The sequence below is a fragment of the Geotrypetes seraphini genome, chromosome 4 (assembly GCF_902459505.1).
Source record: "Geotrypetes seraphini chromosome 4, aGeoSer1.1, whole genome shotgun sequence".
Classification (NCBI taxonomy): domain Eukaryota; kingdom Metazoa; phylum Chordata; class Amphibia; order Gymnophiona; family Dermophiidae; genus Geotrypetes; species Geotrypetes seraphini.
Window position 1 is genome coordinate 181422650 of NC_047087.1, and position 23787 is coordinate 181446436.

Consider the following 23787-nt stretch of genomic DNA (forward strand, 5'->3'; position numbering starts at 1 on the left):
ATTATAATGATTTTTGTTTTTTGTCACTATATATACATAGAACCACTATGGTAGGCAAAGTCCTCTTGCAAAAATGAAGACAAACAACCAAAAAATGAGGACTAGAGCAAAAAAGAATTCTTGCTGGCCAGCGCCATTTTTGTATGTGTTAACGAAAACAAAGTTGCACATTTTCAAACTTAAGACCCCTGAAGAAGCCCTTGAATGTGGTGAAACGGGTCCCGTAGGGCGTTTAGCCATTATCTACAATAATCATCAACTACAAGCCAGCTTTTATATAAGTTAAGTGCAAATATATTTTTTGATATACATTTTAAAGCTATTTATTATATTCAGCACTTGATAAGAGCGAGCAGCATGATTGTAGTTTTGCACAGAAAAATACCGGCTCAATGAAAGATACCATTTACCTGTGGGTGTGGTTTTAAACACTGCTGTGTTTAAACAATACAGGTCTCTGAGAGCGGTATTGTAAGAACAGCAAGAATTCTTTTTTGCTCTAGTCCTCATTTTTTGGTTGTTTGACTATATATACATAGGCCAGGATTCTGTATAGGACGCCCGGGACAGGCCTATGCCTGCCCAAAATAAACCCGATTCTGTAACCGACGTCCATGTTACAGACGCCGGTTATAGAACCGGGTTACTGTAGATGCGGCCGCTATACTTATCGCGGCAAGGGATCGCCCTAAATATAGCGGTTGCGAATGCGGCCGCCAGTCCCCTACCCCAAACGATCGAAGCAGGAGGGAGCCCAACCCCTCCTGCCCGAAGACCCCCCCATCCCCGATGAAGATTGCAGCAGAAGGGAGCCCAACCTCTCCTGCCCGAGTACCCAAGATCCCCCCACCCTCGACGAAGATTGAGGCAGGAGGGAGCCCAACCCCTCCTGCCCGAAGACCTTCCAATGCACGGCAGACCACCGCCCCTGGCTAAACCACCCCCACTAACCTTGAAAAGTTGGCCGGATGGACGGATCTTCCTGCTGCAGGCCTGCCTCCATTGAAATGAGGTGGGTTCGCCCTTTCCGTTCCATCCCTCAGGAGGCTATGGCCTGATTTGCCCAGATGCCTAAGGCCCCTCCTATGGGTGGGGCCTTAGGCACATGGGCCAACCGGATTCCAAGCCACAAGAGGGCAGAGAAGAGTTTTTTGTGGCAGTTTAGCAGTTTGGATGTTGGATCCTTTTATGCAGATTTGATCCCTGCAGTTTTCTTAAGCTATCACCTTAAAAGTAAACATCACTGCAAAAGGAAACATTGTAATTCTTACATTATATCTGGACTAGTCTTTAAGCCCGTTAAATTAACGGGTGCTAGAATAGATGTCTGTCTGTCTTTCTTTCTGTCTGTCTCTCTGGCCCCTTGTCTGTCATTCTTTCTCTCTCTCTATCCTTGGCTAGTGTTTGTCTGGGGAGGGGGAGGTTTCTTTCTCGCTTTCTCTGCTGTCTGTCTGTGTTTATTCTATCTGTCTCCCTGGCCCCCTGTCTTTCTTTCTGTATGTCTCTCTGTCTTTCTCCCTGGCCCTCCTGCCTACCTGTATTTATCTGTTGTCTCTCTGGCCCCCTGTCTGTTTGTCTTTCTTTATGTCTGTCTCTCTCCCTGGCCCCCTGTCTTTCTTTCTGTATGTCTCTCTGTCTTTCTCCCTGGTCCCCTGCCTACCTGTATTATCTGTTGTTCCATGCCTGACTGTCTCTCCGTGGCCCCCTTCTGACTCCCTACCCCCTCCCGAAAGCAAGCCCGTTACATTAATGGGTGCCCTGTGCAGCAGCATTAGCGTTTCCTCTACCCCCTTTCCCTTCCCGCGGTCCCGACTACATAGGTGGTGATTCCAGCAGCGTGTGCAGCAGTCTTCACACGCTGCTTCGGGCCCTTCTACTGCCCTGATTTACTCTGGCACGTCCCTGATGACATCATCAGAGACGCGGCAGAGCAAATCAGGGCAGTAGAAGGGCCCGAAGCAGCGTGTGAAGACTGCTGCACACGCTGGAATCGCAATGTTCTTAGTCGGGTCCAGGGGAAGGGTAGGGAAGGGTGGGGTGGCAAAGGACTCGGGTCCCGGGTGGCGGGGTCAGTTTTTCGGTTCGTCCCGGGGGGGGGAGGAGGCGCTCTTTGTACCCCAGTCCCGGCTTGTGGAGGCGATCGTCGGCTGGCTGGGAGCAGGCTTGTGGAGGCGATCGTCAGCGTGTAAAGAAACTTCCGTATTGTGAGGTGGAGAGCAGGGAAGCTTGTCTGGCGCGCATGCGCACTCGAGCCGTTGCGACGGATCAGGGAACACGACTTTTGAGTGCGCATGCACGGCCTAGCATTTTATTATATTAGATAAACTGAGGCTCAGAAAGATAAAGGGCCATAGTCGCTTCAGTTTTGGGGTTTTTTCATAGCTGTAGAATAAGGACCAGTTTGGACTATATGTCGAAAGGGTTTTTGTCATTTTCTGTCTATAGCAAAAATGTTTAGGTCATCCAGTCTGAAATATCTTGCTTAATGTTAAAAAGAATTAGTGACAGAGGGGTTTTAAATTCTAGTGATCGCAGTTTCAAACAGAGTTATACATTCACCACCAGCTGATAAACATATAACTCCACTATCCAAAATTTTCTAGGGTGCATGACTAAGGTGGACTTATAATGTGTGCAGTGGGAATTAATAGGTTTCGCACCTGTGTAATAGGGTTCACACCTGTTCCAAAGTGAGCAAAGTTGTTTTGCTTATTTTCATCAAGGCTTAATATGAGGAGTTAAGGGGGTCAATGTCCTTAATCCCTTATGAATTATTCCTTTAAATATGAAAAAAGCCCTTTGGCAGCTTTCTTTGTTAAGTGGTGCCAATTGTATATATGCTTGTGTAAAATCAGTCATCTGTATGTGCAAAAGCCAGCACTTGGCTATTGTGAAACTGATCCTTTCACATGTGCTACCGTATGAAGCTGCTCTTTTGAATTCTTCATAAGATCAATGTTTCTCCTGGACGTATTTGCTATTATTTTACTATGTATTTTAGAGAAGACTCAGGTTCAACAGAGATGTGTAAATAGGATTACCAGATGTCCGGAAAAACCCAGACATGTCCTCTTTTTAGAGGACTGTCCAAGCTCCCGGATGGGCTTTTCAAAATCTGGCATTTGTCCGGATTTTGGAAAGCCCCGACCACATATGATGTCACAGACATCTGTGCATGCTCCAGGTCCTCCAGACATGACCGGAGCTCATCGCAGAAGAGAGGAGGCTTGCTGGGGGCGGGACTGGGGGCAGACCTGGGCAGGGATGGAGGCAGAACTGGGCAGGGCCATAGGTGGAGCCAGGCAGGGCTGGGGCAGAACAGGGCAGGGTTGGAGGCTGAACGGGGCGGGGTTATGTGTACAGGGTTTTCCTTTGTAAAATATGGTAACCCTACATGTAAAATTCCAGCGGAAATGAGCACTTTTTTGCCTGCACATCTCAATTTCAGTCTCAGTGACTTATATAAAATGGGTCTTCCTATAAATATAAGAATAGTCATACTGGGGCAGACTAATGATCCATCTAGCCCAGTATCCTGCTTTTAACCTTGGTCAATCCTGTCATATGTACCTCGCAGTACATATGACAGGATTGTAGTAAGATTTCATGCAACTGATCCGAGGGACAGCAGTGGCCCATGTTTAGCTCAGTAGCAGACTAAGGACTTTTTCTCCAGGAACTTGTCCAAACCTTTTTTTAAACCAGATACATTAACTGCTGTTGCCACAACATCTGCTAACTAGTTCCAGTGCTTAATTATGCTATTCAGTGAGTGAAAAAATATTTCCTACTTATAGAATTTCCCTCTTATATTTCCTACTTATAGAATTTCCCTCTTAATTTTAGCCAGGTTTAAAATGTTCTTCTTCTCTTAAGAGGCTGCACTTAATTCAAAATACATCCATTACACTACTCTAAAACACAAAAAATAAGATCCTGTTACACCTCTGTTGCAAAAAGAACATTGGCTTCCTGCCTCTTATCCAATACCAGTCTAGATTCTAGTCATTTCTCATTAGGTGTATTACTGCAAATTACTATTGTTTCTGCTTAATATGCTTTTACCTTAAACTCCTACTTGGACATTATGATTAGAGCAACAAAATCTCCTACTGGTTTCTTCTCAACTTCAGTTATAACTTGACCACACCAGAAACTCCTGTTTTAGTGTAACAAACCCTGGAATCATAGACCCCTAGATATTCATTTGCAAAAATCGCTTGTGAAAATTAGAAAGGCCCTGAAAACATATTTTGTTGGGCAAGCATTTCTGGGCTGATCCAAGTTTATTTGTCTCTTGATATAACTAAATGGTTTACAAAAGAATAATTTATAAAATAATAATTTACAATTAAATTAAAAATACTAAATAAAATAATAGAAGAGGACAAATAGACATAGACGTACTGGATCTGGGAGGGAGAAAGGGGAGTGGGAGAATGAAAAAAAATTACATCGAGATAAAAAGAAATATAAAAAGGGAAGAAGGTAGTGTGTGGCACAGTGGTTAAAGCTATAGCCTCAGCACCCTGGGATTGTGAGTTCAAACCCACACTGCTCCTTGTGACCTTGGGCAAGTCACTTAATCCCCCCATTGCCCCAGGTACATTAGATAGATTGTGAGCCCGCCGGGACAGACAGGAAAAAATGCTTGAATACCTGAATAAATTCATGTAAACCTTTCTAAGCTCCCCTGGGAGAGCGATATAGAAAATTGAATAAATAAATAAATAAATACACTTCCCCCTCCATATTCACGGTGGTTAGGGGCAGAGCCAGCCAGCCAATATTAAAAAACCACGAATAATATTCGTGCCAGTTCTGCCCCTAACCACCACTTTCCCTGGCTATTTTAAGCCCTGAAAGCCCCCCCCCCCTTAAGCCTTACCTGGTGGTCTAGTGGGTTTTCAGGCAGAAGCGTTCTTCCCACGCTCCTGCTCCGTGCAGATCGCTCACAGGAAATGGCTGCCTTGAGCTCCTGACTGGCTAAATACTGTATAGCTAGCTATCTGCCAATATTCAGCCAGAGATAGCTGGCTATCTCCTGCTGAATTATCCAGTTTGCCAGATTGGTTGGGGACCAGGTAACATAGCTGGCCACTGCCAATATTCAGTGACTGGCTACAAAAGCTAGTGGCTACAAAAACCTGCCTTAAAGGGGATAGATTCCGTACAAACATAAGGAAGTTCTTCTTCACCCAGAGAGTGGTAGAAAACTGGAACGCTCTTCTGGAGTCTATTATAGGGGAAAACACCCTTCAGGGATTCAAGACAAAGTTGGACAAGTTCCTGATAAACTGGAACATACGCAGGTGAGGCTGGACTCATTTAGAGCACTGGTCTTTGAACTGGGGGCCGCCACGTGAGCAGACTGCTGGGCATGATGGACCACTGGTCTGACCCAGCAGCGGCAATTCTTATGTCTGTCTTTGGCCAGCTAAGTCCATGGTGGTGATCTTTGACCTGGATATTCAATGCCAGTAGCCAGATATAACCCTGGCATTGAATATCCAGAATCTCCGTGGACTCCGGAAGGTAGTTGGGCTGCCTCCCACGGCCTCAATTTTGGGCCCATGGAATCTAGGGGTATGTTACTATATTGCTAACATTTATGCACCAGTTACTAGTGTATCTGTCAATATTCCAGCTAAGAGCTATTCTGTAGCGATGCACATAGCTTACACAGCGTTTACTTTGCAAGTGGGTGTATACAGGGGCGATGTCTAGCTGGAGCATGGGGTAGTCGCATAATTACACACCCATCGTACCATTTAGGCTCACACTTAAGCTAGCTCTGTGGTTTGCCTAAGCCTAGATTATATGTACATATTTTTTCAGTTATGCTAGTAGTGTTCTACAAAGGAAGGCAAGTGCCTATGTTCTGTTATAGAATAGGGTCATATCACCCACCCACTGGGTGCAAAGTTACAGAATTACCTCCTATGTGTAAGAGCAGGGCTTCTCTTCCTCTAATCTGCTGTACCTAGTTTCCTGAGAAGAGAAGCATTGCAACACTGTTCTGTTTGGTTTTAGTGCTGCCTTGAAAGCTGCCTCTTCATCGCCCTGTCTCTCCATCTCCCACCTCACTTCACAGTCTCTAAGTCACGTAGTGCCTTGGTATTATTCCAGTCCTCAGAGCTAGAATTTTCAATCATTCTGTCTTCCTGGAGATCAGCACATTTGGTTTAGTGGCTGTGGAATAATTAGGTGAATTTTAATAACGTCTTTTCATGCTCTCTCTTTTTCTTATACCCACTCTTCTTATCTTTTTGTCTTTCTTGTGTGCTCTTTATCTCTGTCTCCTGCTCACATATGAAGAAGCAATTTTCCTTGCACTAAACCCCCACCCCCACCCCAATGCAGGCCAGCAGGAAGTAAAGAGTCTGTGGGTGCTCACACCTCTGCTAGAGGGCGCCTACAAGCTCAAAGGGACACATCAACATTGCTTCTCATTCTCCATTCCTTGCCCCCCCCCCCCTACTTCATGTAGGGAGATTGTGTATCTGCCATAGCCATGATCCGTATCTGGTATAAGAGGTAATGTGCAATGTTCACCTCTCTTGGAAAACAGAAACAAAAATGTTGATGCCATTGTAATAGCTAGTTTTGTTTTACAATAGATCTGTTGCATTTTAAAACAATTTCAGGTTCAGAAAACTTATTTAATGAATGGCATTTCAATACGTGCTATGTTTTCCCATTATTTGTTGTATGTGCACATCTGACTGATTTCTTCTTTTGTTGGGAAGCTTTTTAAAAATATTCCTTTCTCTGTTTTTATTCCTTTTCTCTCTCTCCTTTTTTATACTTTGCATTTCCCTTTCATTTTGTTCTCTGTTTTCTCTCTTCATTTTCCTGGAGTTTCTGACTTCTTTTTAGTATTTCAAGCATTTGTTGACCTGACTCATTTCTGTTCTCTCTTTACCTGTTTCCCTCTCCTGCTCTCCCCGCACTCCTCTGTCCAGTGCCCAGCCTAGATGCGTTGACCTGGGGCAGTCATCAATGCAAATTACTAGGAATCAAATTGTGTATACAAGACTTAAAAGTACCACAAGCCCACTCTGTATGAAATTATTCAAATAGTCATATCAGGATCTCTAAGAATGAAATATTGTGCAGCAGCCATAGTACAGTAACAGACTACCTCTTAAAATGAAGACATTGTAGTCACTGGTTCCTTTAAACTGACTGGGAGTTCTCCAATTGCAGTATTGCCAATCGGTGGTGGTGCATCAATATTGTATTTTTCAAATAATAGGGACAGGCAGGTTCCCTGAAGTCCTGCAGAGTTTGTGTATCCCTCACTATTGAAAACGTGGTATTGAAACAGTGCACCTCCCCACCCCCACACCACTGGCAGAACTATAGGTGGAGCATTCCCACTCAACTTAGAGTAGGGGTGTCAAAGTCCCTCCTCGAGGGCCGCAATCCAGTTGGGTTTTCAGGATTTCCCCAATGAATATGCATGAGATCTATTAGCGTACAATGAAAGCAGTACATGCAAATAGATTGGGGAAATCCTGAAAACCCAACTGGATTGTGGCCCTCGAGGAGGGACTTTGACACCTATGACTTAGAGGGAATACTGAAAATGATTAAAGTTAAATCCCAGAAAAAGGCCATTACAATGGCCTATTTTACTGTAATCAATAATACCAACCAATCAGAAAGCAGATTTTTTTGATTGATGGCTGACTCAGCTGCCTTCTGATTGGTCCACTTATAGTTCAAACTGTAGTTTGGAAGGAAAAAAATAAGTTGCTTCTCAGTAGTCTTTTTATGGCAGAAATAATTTTGTTTTATTTTCAAAAACAGGCCAGACTCCGACCCACTTTGATTGTAAATAAGTACCTATTGGAAGAAGTTCATGAGATAAAAAACTTCTGTTAAAGTGGGTGGGTCTGTAAGCATCTTACATATGAAGATGCTATTTTCTGCTTCATTAACAGAGAATTGTACTTTTTATGATCTTCAATTAAAAAAAACTTGCTATAAGAATGAACCTCAAGCATGTTTCTTTGAATGATGAGTTGTGAAGTAAGTCTGATCACTGCTAGCTTTAAAATGGACAAATGAAAAAACTGTACGATGGCCTTCTAGCCACACAAGCAGCAAAACTGGACTACCAACTCTCCAATTTACTGATAATGACCCCAGACTATAAATCGTTCAGAAAAGAAATAAAAACCATGTTATTCTAGAAATCCTTGAATACAAACTAACACCGCAAGACTCATCCCAATTCTCTGAAGCAACTCACTCTTCTCTTCAATTCCTCTGGAAATGGCCAGATAACTTCTTTTGTAATCCGCCTTGACCCGCAAGATATTGGTGGAATAGAAATCACTAATGTAATGTAAGATGGGTTTTTATAAAGTGGATCCAGCAGAAACTCAGTATTTAGGCACGTGGGATGTAAAAATAACTAAGGCTTTCAGGTGAGGTTGACTACTCAAATGTTGATGTACAGCCATCAAGCCACTGCCTGACTCAAGATATGGCAAATCAGATCTTTAAAATAATTTAAATGGGGTCGCTGCCTGGATGAGGGATTTTACAGCCAGTAACTAGGATGGAGGAAAGCCAAAAGTTTGAGTCAAACCCTGAGTCGATTCCTTCCTTTACCACTCACCAAAATTACTAACTCATGGAAGTGGCTGCTGTGCTGCTAAAATTATGGCTTATAGTTTATTGTACTTGACAAACTGCCTCACGACTGAGATAGCAATTTCAAGATAGCTTACTGGCAGCTTGCAATACCAGCATACATTTTAGCATAACATGGACCGTCCAGATTGATTATGGTAGCAGGTATGTCTTGGTCCATTTTTAGGTAGTTCAAAAAATTGGGAATTAATTTGTATATCAGACCCCCTTAAATCACAATGTTCAAAACTAGTATCTGTTCAATAAAAAGCCATACTTAAACCACAAAAATGAAAAAAATAAAAATAAAGATCTAAATGCCCCCTTTTACAAAACCGCGATAGCAGTTTTTTTAGTGCAGGTCAACATGCTGAATGTTCTGCACTGCTCCCAACACTTATATAATTCCTATGAGCGTCAGGAGCAGTGCATAGCTTTCAGCATGCTGGCCTGTGCTTAAAAACACTGTTGTGGTTTTGTAAAAGTGTGTGGGGGGGGGGGGGGAGGGGGCAGGGGAGAAAGAGGGTAAATATAGCAGGTCTTAGGAATACCGAAAAAGATTTTGCTCTCTAATGATGGCCTGGGATTTGAACCCTAAACCTCTGCATCAGAGGCTGGGATTCTAAACGCTAAGTCAAATTCTCTCAATATATGAAAAATTATTTTTTATATCATAAGTGTGCTTAGTGCACATATGATATAAAAAATAAATTTTATATATAAAAATATATGAATATTATTTTTATATCACATGTGTTCACTAAGCACACTTATGATATAAAAAATATTTTTTCTTATATTGAGAGAAGTTGGCTTAGGGGTTAGAATTCCAGCCTCTGCTGCAGAGGTTTAAGGTTCAAATCCCAGGCCATCATTGGAAAGCAAAAACTTTTTTCTGTATTCCTAAGACCTACTTTATTTAGGTTTTTATTTTCATTTTTTTGTTTAAGTACAGCTTTTTATTGAACAGACACTAGTTATGACCATTTTTAGGCAGCGCTGCGACTCTTACAACCAGTTAACAAATCATCTTTGCTTATTATCAGTAGGGATAATAATAATAGTAATAAAAAATATTTATCCCTATAGGACTAGATTCAGTAAATGGCACTCAAAAAATAAATCGTTATTCTATAAATGGAGCTCTGAGTTGGCGCTGTTTATAGTAGAGCTGATTTCTGTGCCATACTTTGGGCATGAGAATTTACACCAACTGAAACCTGGTGTAAATCCTGGCACATCATTTAAACCCCCCCCCCTTTTACTAAACCACAATAGCGGTTATTAGCACAGGGAGCTGTGCGGAATGCTCCGCACTGCTCCCGACGCTCATAGGAACTCTATGAGCGTCGAGAGCAGCGCGGAGCGTTCAGTGCGGCTCCCTATACTAATAACTGCTATTACGGTTTAGTAAAAGGGGGAAGGGGGGTTAGACTTGGAATCCCGGTATTCAGTCATCTTTAGTGAACTTCTCTGATCTGCTCATGCCCCTTCCATGGCCACGCACCTTTTGATTTGCTATGAGTCTTGAACGCGGATCATTATAGAATAACACAATAGCAAGACACACGTGCAAATCCAAATGCAAAATTAACACCAGTAATTTATTTATTTAAAAATTTATACCCCGTCTAAAAACCTAGGTGGTTTCCAAGCAACATACACAATCATTTAAACAACATTAAGTATTCACATAAGATAAAACTGCTTAATATCTGCACAACTGCTCAACCTCTCGCTTACTCACAGAAATACACTTACAAACAACTGTGTCTTTAATAGTTTTTCAAAATTTGCCCTACCAGCACGCAAACATACTTATACTAGCAATGCGTTCCAAAGTTTCACCCCAGCTATTGAGAACATTGAATCACTTTTCTTTACATGACGTATCTTAGCTACTTTAAAAAACAAAAGGAATTAACCCCAAAATATCCACAAAGAAAATCCAGAGAAAACCAAAAAAACTCTGTGGAGTGACGATGTTCCTAAATGGACTTTATTTGAAAGTGTCAAAGTTCCAAAGGTACACTGAAATCATCCACATAAAATAATTTCATCCACATAAAAGCCTTAAAGGACCTAGTCCGCTAGGTATACAGGACCCAACACGGTCTGCGTTTCAACAAAAAGTCTTCTTCAGGGGTCCCTGGGGGTCTTATAAAGGTGAATATGTGGGAAACAATTGTGTGGTGAGCCGTGTTGGGTCCTGTATCACTAGTGGACTAGGCCATTTAAGGCTTTTATGTGGATGATTTATTTTTATGTGGATGAAATTATTTTATGTGGATGATTTCAGTGTACCTTTGGTACTGACACTTTCAAATAAAGTCCATTTAGGAACATCGTCACTCCACAGAGTTTTTTTGGTTTTCTCTTAGCTACTTTATCCACTGACAGCCCCAAACTATTCTCAGATCTTAATGCCCTCATAGGACGATACACCTCCAGCATATCGTAAAAACATGCAGGGGCTACGTGATACAGAGTCTGATGGATTATGGACAGCACCTTATACTGCACTCTCTGTTAGCCCCCGATTATTGGTGCTAATTGAGTCGTTAGCCAATTTCCTGAGGCATGTGGAAATTTGTGTGCCATTTATCGAATCCAGGAGATAGTGATAGCTGCTATACAAATATGTGCTCTATCCATGAGTTTTCAGGGGCACGCTATCAAGAGTGCCACTGAAAATTCCTACAGACTACCCCGGCACCATGTTTGTCAAGTATTGTTTAGTCGGTACATATTTGTTTAATGTTTCCCCCTTTTTTTAAAATACAAATTGTAAAACGCTTAGAATTAACGATTAGCGTTTTATCAAAAGTTTAATAAACCCTTGCTCTTCAAGGGTGGAGCATGGATCTTCTGCCTAAGTCTAAGGATAGCCAGTGTTATTAAACCACTAAGAAAGCAATTCTACAAAGCAGCAACTGCATTTAGGCACCAAGAAAGTACCTAACTGGAGCCTATTGTACAAAGGAAAGTAGATGCCTACTTTTCCTAATAGATTACTAGCTTAACAGCACAAAATACATGCGTATAATTAAGGTGTGATCATTTTTACACCAGCCAGATAGCATTCTGTAATTTGAGGGTGTAGCCGTGCATCTAATCCATGTTTCTGCCCAGACTTTGCCTTTAGGTATGTCCACCATTGCATTTATAGAATACAGTGTTCCCCCGGGAATTCGCAGTTTGCGGACTCACTAATTTATGGTATTCTCTGACCGCTTCTTCCTGTACTAAAGTCGGGCTTCACCAATCAGGAGCTGCATGTCAAAGTAGCTCCTGATTGGTGTAGCCTTACTTTAGTAACAGGTAGAGGCGGTCGGAGCATACCGCGAGTGATTTTCTGCACTCACCGGCACTCCAGCTGCCCTCTCCGGCCTCTCCTGTCTTTTGACAGGCGAAAAACCGTATTTGCGGTTTTTCAAAATTCGCGGGGGTTTCTGGAACAGAACCCCCGCGAATATCATGGAGCATTGTATGGAGCCGCCCGCATATTGGCATTTATCCTATATAAGCAGACATAACACATGTACATTCTTAGTGCCTAATGTTGGCATCCTTCCATAATATTAAATAAATGTTTACCAATTGAAGGTTAAATGAGATCCTCAATATATGCCAGATGAACAAATTGTATTATAAACATGGCAAATTATAACTCATTTTGTTTATATACTATGCAAGTTAACCTGTATATTAAATGCGATCCTCTATATAAGTTAAATTAGGTTATACACCATGTACTATAACTATGACAAATTATTGCCTATATATTATTTACGTTAACCTATAACCCGCTCTGTATGCTAACCTATAACCCATTTGTATATACTGTACTTATGTTTGTCAACCTCTAACCTGGTTGTCTATACTTGATATATATTATCCTGTAACCTATTCTGAACTTGTTGGGGAGAACAGGATATAAAATGAAATAAATAAATATTAATTTGTACTAATTTGCGCTAAATCGGCTACCGCACCTTAGTAAAAGGACTAGTTAGTTAGGTGCTGCTAGGCATGATTTATAGAATCTGGCACTAACGGCCTCTTTTACAAAGCCGCGCTAGCGGCTGCCACGCGGCAACAGCCCTGAAGCCCTTTAAATCTATATGTGATTCGGGGCAATTAGCGCTAGATTCTGTAAACGTGCCTAGCAGCACCTAACTAACTAGTCCTTTTACTAAGGTGCGGTAGCCGATTTAGCACGCGCTAACGCGTCCATAGGATATAATGGACGCGTTTGCACACATTAGCATTTAGCGTGCGCTAAAACGGCTAGCGCACCTTAGTAAAAGGACCCTTAAATTCCACAAATTGAATTGACAAGCTTAATTGGTGCAGTAATTGACCACATCATTCATCCTTTAAAAAATTTGTTTAAAACAATGAATTAAAAGTTGTGCGCAGATTTTCTTGCACTGCTTAGCCATGCCTAAGTTGAGGAACCCCTCTGATGCCTACTTGAAAAGTAGGCGTGGGTAGGGGTGGCGAATAGGCACGGTAGACGTAGGCATCGCTAGGAATCTGAGACAGGCCTAATGTACCAGTGCTTAACTCTTGGATGCCTATGTCCACAAGCACCACTAGGCGTGATTCTTTAAAGGACGCCTAGCTGTTGACAACTGCATAGATCGGCACCTAATAGGTATAGTTAGGTGTCTTTTATAGAATATGGCATAACTGCAAGGGCATGCATAGGGGTAGGGCAGGGGTGTCCAATGTCGGTCCTCGAGGGCCGCAATCCAGTCGGGTTTTCAGGATTTTCCCAATGAATATGCATGAGATCTATTTGCATGCACTGCTTTCATTGTATGCTAATAGATCTCATACATATTCATTGGGGAAATCCTGAAAACCCGACTGGATTGCGGCCCTCGAGGACCGACATTGGACACCCCTGGGGTAGGGCATGGATAGTCCAGGTATATGCTTAGCACTTAGGCATCAAAATTCTAGAATAATGTCAGTAACGAGCACAACTGCAACATTTAGTCATGTTCATTGATGCCAGCCACCGATATGGCGCAAATTGGATGCAACTAAGGGCTCCTTTTACAAAGGTGCGCTAGCTTTATAGCGCACGCACTGGATTAATGCGCGCTATAGCACGTGCTACCCGAAAAACTACCGCCTGCTCAAGAGGAGGTGGCATTTTAGCGCGTACTATTCTGCACGTTAATGCCCTAATGCACCTTTGTATAAGGATCCTTAAACGTTGGCACATAAATACTGACTTACTCTAGTATTCTAAAATAGCAATTACACGCATAATTGCCAACATAGAAATTGCACCTACATTCTGGTGAATCTTTTGGAATTATTCCCCTCTGCACAGTTAGTTATATGGATATATTTTCGAGAGTGAAAAAAAGTACTAAATTTATTCATGTGGAGGGGCATTTTCGATAGTGGATGTCCTGAAAAGTGCACCCAAAATTTGGATGCTGAAAACATTCATTTTCAAAACTGCTAGATATCCATCTTTTTTTTTTGGGGTGGGGGGGTGGGGGGGAATGGCCTATTTAGACGTCTTGGCTGTCAGGATGTCCAATCGTAGGATGCATAACCTTTTTGGCCATTTTGTTTTGAAAATGGCCAAAAAAGAGTTATGCATCCTACTATTGGACATCCTGACAGCCAAGACGTCTAAATACAAAAACAAAGCATCCAAGTTCTAAACGTTCGAACCCAAGCCATTTGGACAAATGTGGGGCCACCATTTATACTACACTTACTACAAAGGCATGCCAGCAGAGCAGTGGGGCACCTTAGAAGGCACTGCTGTAAACTTCACATACACATTTCACCATAACCCCTTATAATATTTGGTGAGCCCTCCAAAACTTACTATACCCACCTGTCTACCACCCCAGTAGCCCTTATGGCTCCAGGTTGCACTTATATGGTAGTATAGTAGGGTTTTGATGGGATCACACTTTCCACCATAAATGTAGTGGTTAAAGTGGGATATTGGCCTGGGTCCTCCTCTCTATGATTCACTACACCGCCCACCAGGTTACTACAGACATCTGCTTGCTGCTGTATTAGGCTTTCCTATACCAGGTTCTGCTGTTCTAGAGAAAGGCATGTACTGTTTCATTCAGGGAGTAAGGGGGATCATTATTTAATCCCTCCAGTGGTCATCTGGTCAGTTTGGGTACCTTTTTGGCATTTAGATGCTTTTAAAAGAGGTCTAGCTCCGGATGTCTAAGTTGCGTCCTGGACATTTTAGGAAAGGTTCAATCATCACCGTAAGATGTCCAACTACTAAGCACGCCCGAAGCCTGCCCATAACATGCTTCTAACACTCACCCTTGAACTTTGGAAGCTCAGTGGATGAGAAGCTTAGCAAGATGTCCAGAAAGTCAGTTTCAAAATTCGGCACTTGGACGTTTTGGTGAGAAAAACGTCCAAGTGCTGGTTTATGCCATTTTTGAGGGGACATCTTTGTGTTTTAAAAATGAGCCCTATAAACAGACAGACGATGGTTGAATACAAGCTATTCATATAGCAGCAACACTCACCACTTTATATGTATATTCGGTGATGGAAAATTGCGCGCGAGACACCAGCGCGCCGACAATCCAGCGCCGACAATTCAGCACAAGACAGAAGCACGCCGCCGAAAGCCACCGAAAAACTTATTTTTTAAGAGCTCCGACGAGGGGTGTGGCGGGGGAACCCCGCCACTTTAAAGCACAGTGTTCATGCTGCCGTTGGGGGGGGGGGTGCAACCCCCCACATTATAGACAAAACGGAACTTTTCCTGAAAAAAATCAGAAACTGTTCAGTTTTCTCTATATTGTGGGGGGTTGCACCCTCCACCCCCCCCAATGGCAGCGTGAACACTATGCATTAAAGTGGCGGGGTTCCTCCCACTCCCCCCATTGGAGCTCTTAAAAAATAAGTTTTTGGGCGGCTTTCGGCGGCGCGCTTCTGTCTTGCGCTGAATTGTCAGCGCTGGATTGTCGGCGCGCTGGTGTCTTGCGCGCCACTGACTATGAACCGTATATTTAGTCCTCTGCCTCTGGTCTAGTGAGGCTGAATATGTAAAATATTTAAATGTCCCAGCTGGCGGTTGTATTGAATATTGACCTAAATAACTATCATAGTAATAGTCCAATTCTGACATCCTAATTTCTTAAACTTCTAGAAATAAGTCATATAAAGAAAGCAGACTTGTAGGATACTGATCTCAGATGCTAGCTAAAAAAAGCGTGCTTTAGAACGCAGGCTTGAAAGGGAACAGAACAATTTGGTTAGATTGCAAAACAAATGAAGCTCATGCCTTTTAGATGCCTACCAGTAGCACAACCAACCAGACTCTGAAGAGGGGGCGCTTAGTAGAATAACTTCCACTACCCTGAGGTATATCTCTGTTCACATCAGCATGCAACCATATGCTGTGGGTTTACATCCCATCTTCCAGATCCCACAGAGAGCAAGTCTTAAGTACGACAGAAATGAACAGTCAGCATGTGATGTGCAAAGACATGGCTTGCATCCAGAAAGGAGTAACTGCTGAGGGGTGCAGAGAACTCTGCCCCTGCATTACTCACTCTAAAGGAGCATTTTAGTGCAATGACACTGCTGCTGCACATTGCCACAAAGACCTCTGACTCTGCAGTTCTGTAAGAATGAAGAGGAATGTCGCCTGAGAGAAGCGATACTTGTGGAGAAGGATCAGTAGCAATTCGGCTAAATTTCAGAAGAGGAACCGTAACCAAGAAGTGCCTCCGCATGTTTTCATCGGCCCCCCAAATACAGAACATAGGTCCAGATCTTTAGACTCTCATCCTCCTAACTTATTCCTAGGAATATGAGATGATGTCATATAATAAAATATGGATTCAGTCCTGGTTTTAAACATTTGTGACCTTGGAGGCCTTACAACCTCTTTAAATTCTCTATGATTTGAATTGCTCAAGTCCAGTGGTGTAGTAAAGGAGGAGATCGGGGGGGAGGGAAGGGGCAGTCCACCCCAGGCGCCGACTTGCTAGGGGCGCCAGCACTCCTCCTCCTCTCCACCCTCTCCCCCTGCCGCACATGCGCACCCCTTGCCTTCCCCCGTACCTTTTTTTACTTCTCGGACACGAGCAACATTGTTGTCCGCATCAGCATCGGCGCTTTCTCTGACATCACTTCTGGGTCCTGTGCCTAGGAAGTAATGCCAAAGGGCAAGCCAACACCGACGTGGGCATGCTGCTCATATTGGAGAAGTTAAAAAGGTACAGGGAACGAGAAGGGGCATGTGTGCACAGCAGCGGGGGTGGGGAAGAGGACGTGGGAGGAGCACCACCGCCCCGGGCGCCTCTCACCCTCGCTACGCTACTGCTCAAGCCTGATCTGGAATAGATACTTTGGTTACCCTAGGCAAGCACAGTAGGACACTCCAAACATGGCAAGTAAAGAGGTATCAGGCACTACTCAATAACTGATGATGCTTTCCTTACAGTTATGTTTTCCACGTCGACCACATATTGCTTGTTCAGGTTCACAAGAAATCTACCTAAGTATAGGGTTACCGTATTTTTCTTCTGGAAACCCCAGGCACATGACCCCGCCCATTCTGCCTCCAGCCCCATTTTGTTCCACCTCCAGCCCCACCCTATTCTGCCCCCAGCTCCGCCCCCCACAAAGCCACTTCTCTTCTTCCGAACGAGCTCCAGCTGCATCTGGAGGGCCTGGAGCATGCGCCGATGTGTGTGATGTCATCTGCGAAAGCTCAGAGGCCTTCCAGGTGCATTCGGAGCTTGCTGGGGCTTTCCATAACCCTACCTAAGTAACCAATGAAGAGATAAGATGCTTTCACTTGCTTCTTGTTCTAGAGTTTTATAATAAAGTTAACACTCCCAGCTACCTCCCTTGAAAGCAAAGTCTAACATCCATGAAAGGGAAATAAATGAAACCAAGTATATGCAGGGCTATGAAGGCATGGAGCTCAGCTTACCAGTCACCACAGGATAGGTCTGGGGTCCTGACACATTGGGGCCTAGGTCTGGGTTAGCAGATGCGGATAAACTTGACTTGACTTCATCCAGACCAGGGTTCAGCGCTGGTAGGGAATACTCATTACCCTGGAGAAAATGGAAGAGATACTTATCTATTGGTTCACTGAGTATAATGGATACATTGAGTTAGCATGGTTTATCTGATGGCTCCATTCCCTCAGGGAGAGGCTAAGTTAGTTCTGATATTTTTCTACCTAAGAACCTATAGTCTCCCTTCTGCTTGGTAAATTAGAATTTCAAGATCCTACATATGTTAGGATAAAACCAGAAATGTCTTCACCTTCCCTGATGACCAGGAGCCATCTGGTAACCACAAAGTAGGGCAAAGATGTTATATATGGGAATGCTTTGTGGGAAAACACAAACAGACAAACAAACAGATTGAAAAAGGGGAACCAGAACAGGGTTATTTGCTGCTGAAAAAGGAGAGATGAAACATTTGGATGAGGACATTTCCATAATGGCATATTTTTAGCCTAAACCCTTTTAGAAACGATCAAGTTAGTGACCATAGCTGTAGCAGTTCAAGATGATTATAACATCCCCCATGTTTGAAATACTGAAAAAAAAAATAGTTATATTTTATTTTCAAAACTAGGATCCCTTCTACTTAATAGTAAAGGTTCAAATCTAGGACAAAAATTTTAAAAGGCAAATGGCAGTATAACATGCTTGCGCTTCAATTTGCATAATTTTGAAATAGTTCCTGGCAAAAATTGATAACGTACAATCCTGACCAAACTGTTTCATGGAATGTATGCCCTATACTTAAATTTAACTCTTGGGGACAAAAATGCTGCAAAGGATTATCACATGTGATGTTACACTCTCAGTTTTTGTATATTTTTTTCCGTTCCAAAAGTTGCAGGAAATCAAATCCTAGGACAAATATACAGCCTCCTTTAAGGATGACCATACAGCTCAATGTCTGAATGGACAGTCTTTGCTATGTCATATGCATAGAGATAGGGGAGCCAGTTTTTAATATCTAGGCACCTAAGAATGGAGTTAGTTATCTGGATCGTGTTGAGTAAAAATGCCCTCCTAAATTTAAGCACTGAAATGTAGACAAGTTAGGTCTTGAGAGAACATATTGGTGCCATAATATAGGTTTTCCAGTGGCAAACCTAAATCTCGATACCTAGATTTCTACTTTGCACCCACTGAACAGCTTCCTTCCTTTCCTTATGCCCCAATCCGAAATAGTAATTTGTGTAGCCCGGCACTTTCCCCCAAACTCCAGTCCAAAATTAGTGAAACTCCAGGCCCCTGCAATCTACCCCAACCCATAGAAGCTAGCGCATTGAGTGCTGAGAACCCCACATATTGCGCAAGCTTCGCTACTGTGCACAGGAAGGGGTAATTTGTATTATGTTTGGCACCGCCAATCATTTTTAAATGTCGGAGCCTATAACTCCAACCACCCCAACATCAATGTTAAAAAATCCCCTCTAGTCCCCCAATTTGGGCCAGGTGTCTAGTATTATCTAGCTCAGGAGTAATGCCAGGCACTGGGCCAATGCAAGACAAGAGTAAGTCCTCCTGCTGGCTCGATTTCTAAAACAAAATTGAGTGGCTTATATTTTGGAACATTTTTGCCTAAAAACCTAAATGCTAAAGTTTGGCTAGAAATTCACCTACAATTTGTGAACTTTGCTTTGAAAATTAACCCCATAGGGGATATTCAGACCGGAGGAGACAGCTATCTCCTGCAGTCAGCGGCAAAACCGGAAATTCAATGCTGGCACCGTATTCGGCAACTGGCATTGAATTTCTGGGTTATTTTGGGCCATCCAAGATATGGCTGGCCAGCTAAGTCCTAGCTGTCAAAGAGTGACATGGTTTTTAGGCAGGTTTATCTGGCCTCTGAATTAGCTGCCCGACTGCTGAATATTGACGGTGATCATCTGTCACGTGACATAGCCAGTAAATGGGCTAGCTGCTGACTGGGATATTCAGAGGAAGACAGCTGGCTATTTCTTGCTGAATATCGGCAGATAGTCAGCTATGTGCTATCTGGCTAGCCAGGTGCTTTTCCTGGCTGGCCAAATAGCACTGCATATTGGGTGGTTAGTCCTTATTTTCCTAGAAATATGCTGGATTACATCTTCAAATATGCTGTGGAATGAAATCATGACTGGATCAGTTTGTCAATTTTAAAATGCAGGTGTACTGTCAGCTTTCTGTTTCACAATTAATGCAAGCAAACTGACTGGCAGACTCTGTGTCTCAAAGAATATGCCTAATAGCATTCCAGCCGCTAAGAGGTGACTTAATGCCCTTTTTTGACTCCAAAGTTGCCAAGTGACTTCATTTTTGCAGGATAAGCCACCACTTTTACTAAGCTGTGTTAAAAGCTTTTCAACTACTGCACATTAATGGCCAGAATGAACGCCCAAAAGTTGCGAAACCCCCGTGTTAACTATTGGAGGATACCTGGCCTATTCCCATCCAGTTAACATGTCATAAGGTTGTTGTTTCTGTGTTAACTTCGCCCACCTGGTACGCCGGAAGAAATCGGACACGACTTGGAAGCTGAACTGAGACAAGAATGCAGGACTGGAAGTGTAACAGTGATGGGGGACTTCAACTACCCGGGGATTGACTGGAGTACGGGTCACTCCAACTGCACTAGGGAAACAGGATTTGTAGAAGCTGTGAGGGACTGCTTCATGGAGCAACTAGTCAGGGAACCGACGCGAGGGAGTGCTACTCTTGACCTCATCCTAAACGGATTAGGGGGGCCTGCAAGAAGGGTAGAAGTGGGAGGACCACTAGGCAACAGTGACCACAACGCGATCAGATTCACATTAGAAAGGGGGACACCCACAGTAAGGAGGACCGCAACAACTGCGCTCAACTTCAGGAAAGGAAACTATGTTGCTATGAGGGAAATGGTGAGGAGGAAGCTCAAAAACATCCTTAGGATGGAGACTGTAGGAAGTGCCTGGACCCTATTCAGGGACACCCTGCAGGAAGCACAAAGAATGTACATCCCAAGTTTCAGGAAAGGCGGCAAGAACAAGCGGTCAAAGGACCCGGTTTGGATCTCAACAGAAGTAAAGAGGGCAATAAACGACAAGAAAGTGTCCTTCCGGAGATGGAAAAAGGATCCAACGGAGGAAAATCACCAGGCGCACAGGAAATGCCAAAAGGAATGCCACCGAGAGGTTAGAAAAGCAAAAGGGAAATACGAAGAGGGCCTGGCCAGGGAGGCGAAAAACTTCAAGGCATTCTTCAGTTACGTAAAAGGGAAGCGACCAGTGAGAGAGGAGGTGGGGCCGTTGGACGATGGGGATAGGAAGGGAGTGATTAAGGAGGATAAAGAGGTAGCTGAGAGGTTGAACACGTTCTTCTCGTCGGTTTTCACGAGAGAAGACACATCTAATATACCGGACTCAGAGGAGCTCATGAGTGGGGAACAGGCTGAAAAATTAGAACACATAGAGGTAAGTAAGGAGGATGTCCTCAAACAGATAGACAGGTTAAAATGCGGCAAATCGCCGGGCCCAGACGGGATCCACCCAAGGGTTCTGAAAGAACTAAGACAAGAAATAGCGGGCACAATCCAGCATGTTTGCAACCTATCCTTGAAAACTGGAGAGGTACCAGAGGACTGGAAATTGGCGAATGTCACACCTATCTTCAAGAAGGGATCGAGGGGTGACCCCGGAAACTACAGGCCGGTGAGCCTGACTTCAATTATAGGGAAGATGGTGGAAGCTATGATCAAGGACGGTATTTGCGAGCACATCGAGAGATATGGCCTACTGAGAACAAGCCAGCATGGATTCTGTAAGGGAAGGTCATGCTTAACGAACCTTCTGTACTTCTTTCAGGGAATAAGCAGTCGGGTGGACAATGGGGAACCTATAGACATCATTTACCTTGATTTTCAAAAGGCTTTCGACAAGGTGCCACATGAAAGGCTGCTTAGAAAGCTGTGGAACCACGGGGTGGGAGGGGATGTGCACAGATGGATCGAGCACTGGTTGTCGGGTAGACTGCAGAGGGTTGGAGTAAAGGGACAATACTCTGACTGGCGGGGAGTCACGAGCGGTGTGCCACAGGGATCGGTGCTGGGGCCGTTACTCTTCAACATATTTATCAATGACCTGGAAAAGGAGGCAAAGTGCGAGGTTATAAAATTTGCAGACGATACCAAACTGTGCGGCAGAGTTAGGTCCAGGGAGGAGTGTGAGGACCTACAAAGGGACCTGGACAAGCTGGAAGACTGGGCAAACAAATGGCAAATGCGATTTAACGTGGAAAAATGCAAGGTCATGCATATAGGGAAAAAGAACCCGTTGTTCGACTACAAATTGGGGGGGGGCATCGTTGGGAGACAGCAGTCTTGAGAGAGACTTGGGTGTGCTGGGGGATGCATCACTGAAGCCATCTGCACAGTGCGCAGCAGCCTCAAAAAAAGCCAACAGGATGCTGGGCATCATAAAGAGGGGCATAACAACCAGGACGCGGGAAGTCATCATGCCATTGTATCGAGCGATGGTGCGTCCGCATCTGGAATACTGCGTTCAATATTGGTCGCCGTACCTCAAGAAGGACATGGCGGTACTTGAGAGAGTCCAAAGGAGAGCAACGAAACTGGTAAGAGGGCTGGAACACTGCCCATACGCCGAGAGGTTGGATAGGCTGGGGCTCTTCTCTCTGGAAAAGAGGAGGCTCAGGGGAGATATGATAGAGACCTTCAAGATCATGAGGGGCATAGAGAGGGTGGATAGGGACAGATTCTTCAGGCTGAAGGGGTCAACAGGCACGAGGGGGCATTCGGAGAAACTGAAGGGAGATAGGTTCAGAACAAATGCAAGGAAGTTTTTTTTCACCCAAAGGGTCGTGGACACTTGGAATGCGCTACCGGAGGAAGTGATAAGGCAGAGTACGGTACAAGGGTTCAAACAGGGATTGGACGGATTCCTGAGGGATAGGGGGATCGTGGGATACTGAGAGAGGTTCTGGGATGTAACACAGGTATAGAAAGCTAACCAGGAAATAAGTATAGAAATCCAACCAGGTCGTGGATGTGCAAGACCGGAGGGTTAGGACTTCGATGGGAAGATAGGACTCAATGGGAAACCAAGGTGGCAAGGGGGCCCCTTCTGGTGACTCAGACAGGCCGTGACCTGTTCGGGCTGCCGCGGGAGCGGACTGCTGGGCGGGATGGACCTATGGTCTGACCCGGCGGAGGCACTGCTTATGTTCTTATGTTATGTTCTTATGTAGATAAAGAGCACACTCATAGGGGGTTAATTTTATAACTGGGTGCCAACTTTTCAGCACTCCAATATTACACGAGGAGCACCTACTCTACAACTTCATCTGGGCATCTGGATTCTGTCATAGAATATTAGCATAAACCCGCATTGATGAGCCTAAATGTAGACCCTCCTATTTAAGCCAGGTCAATGGTAGGTGTGACTGCACCTCAGTGTAGCATGCAACTTGTATAACATTCAGTATTTTGTAAGTTGTATTCAGACGTGGCAGTCCTTCCCTTTTCCATTTCATGCTCCAATTGTTTGCTCCTTGCAATCCTGCACTACAGCACTTATATACTCCCCTATAGAATAACATGCAGGCACTTATGCATGTGACACTTTTCTGTGCACTTATATGTGCAAGACGCTCGTAACTGCACATGCTCAGTTCTAGAATTGTCTTTTTAATGCCACCTACTGAGACGATGCTAACTGCTCAGCATTATCTGCTGCATTAAAGGTTAACTCATTGAATTTAATAGTTCAAGGTGTGTTACATGAAGATACACTAGTTATTTTTCTGTCTCAGAGGAGTAATCTAAGGAAATACTTTTTTACAGAAAGGGTGGTAGATGTGTGGAACAGTCTTCCGGAAGAGGTGGTGGAGACAGAGACTGTGTCTAAATTCAAGAAAGCCTGGGATAGGCACGTGGGATCTCTTAGAGATAATGGTTACTGTGGATGGGCAGACTGGATGGGCCATCATGTTTCTTTGTTTCTAAGTTGGTACCTGAAGCACAAGAAGTGTAAGGCACAGTCCTTGCCATTTTCCCACCCATGTCCTACCCCCATGCAACGCTGGCCAGTTAATTGAGAATTTGCATGTACTAATTGTCAAG

The 23787-nt window shown here is 43.8% G+C and overlaps 1 protein-coding gene across 15 annotated transcripts in view; it reads right to left on the reverse strand.

Annotated features, from left to right (window-relative positions):
- Window positions 1-23787, reverse strand: part of PAX2 (paired box 2) — a 371803-nt gene that overhangs the window by 59140 nt on the left and 288876 nt on the right. For 14 of the 15 annotated variants that reach the window (XM_033942589.1, XM_033942593.1, XM_033942597.1 and 11 more), the window contains one exon: window positions 17612-17738. The exons of the other annotated variant lie outside the window; for it this stretch is intronic. In XM_033942589.1, the coding sequence (XP_033798480.1) occupies window positions 17612-17738 (127 nt within the window). The remainder of the gene's footprint in view (window positions 1-17611; window positions 17739-23787) is intronic. 15 annotated transcript variants of the gene reach the window in all.